The 8636-nt window shown below is 33.0% G+C and overlaps 1 protein-coding gene across 1 annotated transcript in view; it reads right to left on the reverse strand.

The window, feature by feature from the left end:
* Positions 1-8181, reverse strand: part of LOC134535033 (serine/threonine-protein kinase STK11) — a 31356-nt gene extending 23175 nt beyond the window's left edge. Inside the window, exon 1 of the mRNA XM_063373865.1 lies at positions 7631-8181. Coding sequence (XP_063229935.1) covers positions 7631-7971 — 341 coding nt within the window. The 5' untranslated portion in view covers positions 7972-8181. The remainder of the gene's footprint in view (positions 1-7630) is intronic.
* Between the last annotated feature and the right edge of the window lie 455 nt (positions 8182-8636).

Genomic DNA, 8636 nt, shown 5'->3' on the forward strand with positions numbered 1-8636 from the left:
GTGTTTTTTGTAGTTTTCTTCTACAGACATACTTGTGCTTAGCAATGGCGTAAGTTATGTCCAAAAGCTTACATCAAGTCATGCACTCCCATTGCACAAATCTTTCAAAGATAATACTTATTCAGCCCTGTAACACTAAAAGAGATTAAACCTCTAGTATGGTGGATGGCTTTGGAGAAAAGTACTCATCATGCAACTCTGCACCTGGCACATCAGTTACACAGTGCAGTAGCTTTGTCAGCTGGTATTGAACGTCTTTTCTCCACATTCGGGTTTGTGCATAGTACTGTAAGGAACCGGCTAGGAACAGAGAAGGCTGCCAAACTTGTAACTGTTTTCCGTGCACTTAACTAACAAAAACAAATTTTAATTAGGTTAGATGAACTTAGTGGAACTGGCACCCTAAAAGGTATGACTGGTTTGACCCCAAGCAGTGCTGGTATTTTATGTTTAAGTGAGGAAAGTGTTTCACTTCAAAACTTCTCATCCTAGTCTGGATATTTATCACAATTGGTGACTTACAATGAGACAGTGATGCTTGCGATGAAAATGTCAATAAGCAGTTTTCGTAAGAAATAAAACTTTTTTTAAAATACATAGTATAAAAAACATGTTTAGAACAGAATGTTTTAAACATTGTGTTTTAAACTTGTTTTATTCAGAGTGTATTGTTTTAAACAATTCTGAACATATTGTTTTAAACATTTTGTTTTAAACGTGCCAACCCTGGATATGACAGATAAACTAGCAAAGTGGTTTCAGAAGATCCAAAATTGCTATGCATGGTTGATTTTGAAGCTTAAATGACGCGACCATCCAACTCAATACAATCTTTGAATATATATACTGTATAGAAGTCGCGAGTGCATAGGATTTACTCTACGTTTTTCAAAAGCGTAAGATGAGCAGCTTGGGAACTTCACCGCTGCAGTGCGCTGCCGTAACGCCCTGTATCGTCTTAGTTGTTATTTACACGTTAGAGCGCAGCCCTGTCGCCCGCTGTCATTCCCCGCACCCCCTACCATTCATTCACTGCAGCTCAAGTTCGTTCACGGGGAGGGGGAAGGGGTGTTTGAAGAGTTCGGCACTTGTCCGCCAGGGACCACCACAAGTCGATGCCCTAGAGATGGTGGCGATTGCGGCGGTGAATTAACCAACTACCTCAAAACCGTATTAGAAGTTTTAACCTGGGCTGGCGACTTCTATACAGTATATATATTCAAAGATACAATCAGCAGTTGAAAGGGTTCAAAATCTCACAAAAGAGGTAACGTGCACACACTAATTGTTACTTACAACACACTGCAAGAGGGATTTAAATCTCCTAATCAGCTATCATAGCCACGAAACACAAGTATCTCTGTGCTGACAATCCCCGCAGATTCATTCAAACGTTTATCAGGATCTTTTGCAGCCAAGAGCAGCAGACTCTGGAAGGAACTTGGACCAGGCGACACGGTAACTATAACCTGTCAGCATGATCACTTTGTGGCTTACCTACTGAATAAATTTGTCTGCGAATGTGAGTGAATAGTATTAACGGTACTCATAACCTTTAATTACATTCAGTGTGTGCACACGTTTCATTCCAAGTAACATATGAATTGGTTTTCTGTTAATCTTTTATCTTTTAACATTTAGTTGGTATTAAAGTTTATTTTCTATCATACATAATACTTTTGTTATGATTTTTGCTTTTTTTGTAACAAGTAATGTTAATGCAGAGAATCTTTTAACGTGGTTTAAGTGTAAGAATAGGCGTATCGCCGTAAATTCGCCAAAAACAAAGATTAAAAAAAAAAATAGTTATCAAAATAACTTCAGATATTTCTAATTTTTTTAAAAATTAACTTTACTTACTGTAATATATATTTGCCAAATTATTATCGCCTAGAACTGCGACGGTAAGCAAACTCCACGCCAGCACTGAAAACCCTATTTTTCATATGAAAATAAAGCAATAAATAATTGAGCTATAGCTTCGAGTTAAGGCTAATTTTTAGGAAATTTCCTCCTCTTTGACATTTTTTAAATATTGACTCTATATTTTAGTTTTTTTTTGTCATTGGTAAAACGAGTAAAACCCATTTTTATTTACATTTGTAGTAATCATCTATTTAAATACATATGTAATAGCTCAATTTTTGGTTCCCTCCACACTAATCACAAAACCAGAATGAATTTTCTAGAAGATAGAACATATTTATTCCCTTCCCTGGTTTTCAAAGTAGACACTTATCCTGTAAAAATGCATTTTGCTGGGTGTCACTTTTAGGTCAGTAGTTTAACATTACGACAAAGTGAGTTTTATAATTATATATATTTTTTAATTGTAGCTGCTTACATCAATTTTTCAAAATATAACACGATTGCACAAATCCCTTTAAAAAATCTAATATTAAAATAGCATTGTAAATAATATTTATAAAGTACCAGTGTTTAAAATGAAAAGACTAGTGAAGTCACTCACACGTAAGTAAAGGAGAATACTTACTCCACCGATGCTAATAATTTCAACATGTGTTATTTTCATTTACTCTGTAACATTATTATCAATAGTCAACAAATTTTATCCTAACAGACCTACATTAGAGCTGTGTTCAGTACTTTTTATCTCTGCCTCTATCAATTGGTCAGAATGTTGAAAAATCCTATCTTTCATTTAATTAATACATTTGTGAATAATAATTATAGATCAATAACTAGCCAAAGGTTTTAGCCACTTTTGCTCCGATTGTGTGATGCTTACCAAAGTTTAAATCTCCCACGCACAAAGACAGTAACCTAAAGCACTAAATCTCCCTTCTGCAATGATAGCTGTGTGGAAGGATTGCTTCGGGATATTAAATTTTCGTAAGCTGCCCATCACCAGAGCACAAGTGGGTAAAACTTTGGTGGGTGATCCACACCTATGCTAAATAAATAAAAGTTTAAATTTTAATGTTATATTATTCTCTTGGATAAGAAATCATTTACACAGGGAAAATGTGAAAATATTCGTCTAAAGAATGGACATTCGCAGACCAGCAAAAAACAGCAAAAGGCACTAGTAGGAAAATTTAAAACAAATTTTTGAGTGATAAAACATGCAAAGATAAATAATAACTAGAGCCAAAGTTTTTATGGTGTTATAAAAATGCTAATTCTTCCATTAAAAATAGTGGTATTTGTCTTTATTATCATTAAAAATTAAAACACATGTAATAATTATTATACATCTGTATATATTTTCTTGTCTACATGGTATCAGCTAAAGACTGCTTTTATTAACTTTTTAAAATCCCTAAACAGAAACTACATAATTTGTTTTACTTAGTATTTAACATTTAATGTTTTTAAATTATCAATCAAACTAAATACTTATGTAATTAGTAACATTTTTTAATAGCTCAAATGAGATTTCGGAGTTATGAGGCGTTCACACTTTCATTTGGGTGTTTGGCAATGTAATGATTTAATTTTTCTGTTATTTCAGTTTTATCACTATTCACCATATTATCTTGCCTCTAATAATTACAGTAGCAGAGCTAAATCTACAATTCAAAGATAAAACTAGGTAACTACTATAACTAAAGCCACATTACTGGCCCTGCCATCCACTACAAGGGGTTGTCAGAACCATGATGTTCGTTGCAAGGTCAGGAATGTCACATGGCCAAGTGATTACAAGAGCTGTCAGTAGGAGTGGTGTGAAAAAGAAAAAGGAAAAACACGGTAAAGGCCCGGACACGATCGACATAGTATTAACACAAGGATAGTTGTAGCATATTGCACTTACACAACATGAAACTAGCACAACAACCTGGCTTCAATGAGCATATTTATCATGGTTGTTTAAACCTTTGAGAAATTAATATTGATAGTGTTAACAGTGTGTAATCATAAGCAAAAAAATTGTATTTACGGAATAAAATAGGTATGCTAACGGAAGAGTTTTTGAAATACAATGCAAGCTTTCATTTCGTTCATCGGAAATAGCGCTATTATGTTTAAAGCTAACTGCATCGTGCAGACATAATAAATAAAAGAAAAAAATGTGAAAGTCTACCGATATTCCCCAGTGATACGTAAACATCTAACCTTAGTATCAAGCAAATTAATTTGTTCATGTATTTATTTATGTTGCAAATAAACTTATAATACGAAACTAAAGACGTAAAATTTAATGCAGAATTCATTAAAATAATGCAAAGTGTCATAAATATACGGATAAATAAAATAATAACTTTTCAAGTAGTAACAAATTTTCTGGACGTGAATCACTCGCATACTTTATGCGCCACCGCTGGCATTCACTGCCTGAATCGTAAATGTAGCTTGCCACCATCAAATGCAGATAGCAGCATGAAACAACAGGAAATTTTAAAATATTAAAATCTGCTCCGATAAAAGCGAAAAAGGATTGCAATAATCCCAAAACCCGGCTTCGGACCTCATTTTCGACAAGGAACTTAATTAAAATACTGTCTATCTTGTTAAAAGTCAATAAACAGTTAGTACTATGAAGTTTCTGCACACTCCTATGGCATTACTAAAATGTTAACCTGAAACATTTTAAAACACATATATTATAACCAGTAATTATATGTCTGTATACTTGTTTTTGCTTAAATGACTGAAATAAATCTCAATATAGATATTACAAACAAACCTTAAACTTATTGAGCTGATTCAACATTATTATTAGTATTATTATTATTATATGGTATTAAAAATAGCAAAAAAAAGTTTTTCCAGTGACGAGATTTGAACCACATACCTTGATGTTAACATGCATGTGTCCTACCACTGTGTTGCTAAGCCTATTGCAAATTTAGAAGTAGAATATGTATCATTATCATTGTAAAGCCAATTTTCGGTAAATATGTAGTGCACGGATTAGTGTCAAAAAAAAATTTAAAAATCTGAAATAACTTTCATTATATGCTCTTTTACGTCCTCTTTTCATTACAGCCTGCGGAGATAAGAAATTCCAAATACTTTAGGAGATATCGAATTTTTTAATTATCATATTTGGGCGAAATTTGTTAAAACAAAATTTAAAATTCCGAAAATACTTTTATTCTGTGCTCTTTAACTTCCTCTTTTCATTAAACTCGGCGGAGATAAGAAATTCCAAATACTTTAGGAGATATTGAATTTTTTAATTTTCATCCTGTGCACTTATGCGGCGTTCATTGTTGCTTGTTTACAAGTATGATTTTTTTTTTTGCGACGTACGTGAACAGAGAAACCTAAGATGCACATAAAGTTCTGCCATCCCCGATTACACCCGAACAATTCACCTTCGGCCAACCTCGGGTTTATTTATTAATATTTATATTTCTCTGTTTATTTTAATTTAGCTATACTTACCTAACTAACCGTCCATAGTGTTTTAAAGTGTTTTAATGTAGCTAACCTAACCGACCACTTTTAATATTTGAATTCATTTTTCCTGCACAAAAATAAAACAAATCCCGAAGTTGGCCGAAGGTGAATTGTTCGGGTGTAATCGGGAATGGCAGAACTTTATGTGCATCTTAGGTCTCCCACGTGAACGACTACATCATGTAAAAAGAAAATTACGTGAGTTCCTACTGTTCATCCTTTGTCCCGGTTTGTTAGGTCAGGTCAGCTACATTATAAATACTTTAAAACTAAACAACCATTAAAATTAATTTTATTATTTTTAATGTCCGTTCAATTTCAAAGTATTTATAATGTAGCTGACCTGACCTAATCTACCTTTGTCCCATTTTGTTAGGTCAGGTCAGTTACATTATAACTACTTAAAACTATACAAATAAAATAAATTGATATTATTTTTAATTTCCGTTTATTTTGAAGTATTTATAATGTAACTAACCTTACCTAATGGAAAATGTCTGTTATTTAGGCATTCACGCGAACACGGCAAAATATAAAATGGCGACGGTTGAATGATTACATACGTCTTGTATTGCAAAATAAGAACGGCAATATCTCCAAAAGTAATTGGAATTTTTTATCTCCGCAGGCGGTTATGAAAAGAGGACGTAAAAGAGCATATAATGAAAGTTATTTCATATTTGTACGATTTTTTTTTGGCGCTAATCCGTACACTACATATTTACCCAATTTTCTTAAGTACCGGTATTTTAAAACTTATAATTACTTTCAACAAAGACTACGTACCTATTTTAGTTTACTTCATATAATCATTGGTAGTTTCACTATCATAAAGTTACATATGACACACCAATATGTCTGGTATGTCCCCAAATATTTACGAAAATGACTATAAACAAGTGCTGCTCTATGTGAGTCCACCATATTGGTTACACATTTCCATTTATCGATTTCTGTTCCTCTTTCACAAAATTACTCCTTCTTTATGCTGTATACAGAGAGCTAAGATTATCCACATCAATAATGATTGACACAATCTTGATAACACAAACAATTTCTTATTTATTAGGTATATAATATAAGGTACTCAATGATGATGTAGGACATTCAGAACTTCTAATTGGCTGAAAACATATCACGGTTTGGGTTAAGTTCAAAATACGATACAAGCCCTACTATTGGTCAGAAATAAAATACACACACAGACACACACACGTTTACATTGTGATTTGGTAGGGATATTGCTGAAGTCTGCAACAAGGTTGCGCTAAAGTAATTACGACCTCTAATTTCTAAATTCACACATGCTTGGTTGCCAAGATATTGTTGATGATAAAAGTAAATTAGTGTACGGAATATATTTTCAGGAAGGTGTTCTTTAATTGAATTATAAAATGTGGTACTGCAAAATATAATAAACTGGGCAGGATTGCAGTGTACCTATATAATACGATACCGTAGGAAATGTATCTATCTTCAGTATCGTGTTCTATATTTGAATAGGTAGGGCTGTAGTATATATAGAATACGATAGCCTACCAGAAAGTTAGTTTGATTGAGAAACGTGGTTTGTGCAAAACAAGCATGTGAAAGTTCCCCACCCAAAACCCCGTAAGAATGTACAGGTGGTAATGCGCCTCCATGTTGGGGACATCATCAATATTGTTATGGTATCGGGATATCTACTACTCCCCACGGATAAGCAATAACACAGTTAAGCCAAGAGAGAACTTTTATAAATATAATACAGGGCCTGTGTAAATGCTTTTTACAACGTACTATTATAGCCAAGTCAGATTGAATAACAAAGTTAAAATGTTATCTATAATACTGTATTGTTAGAGAAATCTTTATTTTGATTATGTTCGGGCTTTTAAAAACCATTAAGCAGTACAGATGATGTTACCATTTACCTAAGCTCTTGTGAATTGTTTAAATTCTAACTATCCAATTTACCACCTTACCATAACCACTTATTCTGCATATTAAATATTAACTTTGTTTATTAATAGTTTTCATTTTAATTTATATTCTCTAGAAATAATACATATTTTGAAACAATCTCTCTAATATTATAACTGAACTATTAAATTCCATGTTAGTGTTTTAAAGTACTTTATAAAAATGATTGCCGTACTTTTATTATCAAAACTAATTTTCTAACAAATAAATATTTCTCTGTCAACATATAACATATAAATCATGCAAGCAGGCTTAGTAGAGAATTTTTAAAAATACTTTAAAGTAAACTTTAGCATACCTTTGAACATTTTGTTCACCGTTTGGAATCCTCCTAAGCTTTCTTTTCTTTAAAATCTTGACAGCTCTTCTACAAAGAGTTTCCGAGTCGAGCATTTCTTTCACTTTACCGTAACTACCCTCCCCTAATAAATCACCCATGACATATTTACCAACCATTTTACATTTCTTTTTTTTAGTCTGATATATGATTTGGTCCGAATCAACTCTGTGAAAAAACGTATTAACATCGATGTCATCATCATTTATCCAAGTCACTGGTTGTAAATCACTAAATATCTCGGAGGTTAGTTCATCGTCGTTTGCAATAGGATCCTCGTCGATAGCCATTTCTTTGTCCATATTTAACAAACTAAAGCAATAAAAACTAAACAACACTGCATCTCACTTTACCGGCCCCGTGTCAAACATCTTTTCATAATTTATGGCGTACATGTTACGGACGCAAACCACTTCTCAAAATACATTTTGAGCAGAAATTTCCTTTGAAAAAAAAAAATCAGGCGTACAGCCACATTGTGTATTTTAAATTCTCTTGCGTCTCAGCATCACAAACTTATTTACACCAAATTTCTCTTTAAATGTTTCTGGATTTAAAAAAAAACCAACAATAACATTAAAAAAATTGTGTAAGCATGCAATTAAACTCAGTTACTTCATGTACAAAGTCATCAAAATATATCATATTAGAACTGTTTTTAAGTACATATTATTGCAAAAAAGAATAAACTGTGTGGGAGAATATCGATCACTGGTTATTTATGAACAATAATTTTGCATACCTTAAAATACTGTTTAGCACTTTGGGAGACAATACTTTAAATTTATTAAAACATTTATATTTAGGACTAGTTTTACGACCTTCCGTTGACGTCGTCCCGACCATGGCCTCAAAGCCAGTGCTCCGCACCGTTAGTACCAGATCCCGTTTTCGGAGCGCACCCCTAGCCCAGCAGGAATGAGTCAGACGAGAGCCTCGGGTGTGACCTCACTAGTCTCAAATAAAC

Source organism: Bacillus rossius, chromosome 8, assembly GCF_032445375.1.
Source record: "Bacillus rossius redtenbacheri isolate Brsri chromosome 8, Brsri_v3, whole genome shotgun sequence".
Lineage (NCBI taxonomy): Eukaryota > Metazoa > Arthropoda > Insecta > Phasmatodea > Bacillidae > Bacillus > Bacillus rossius.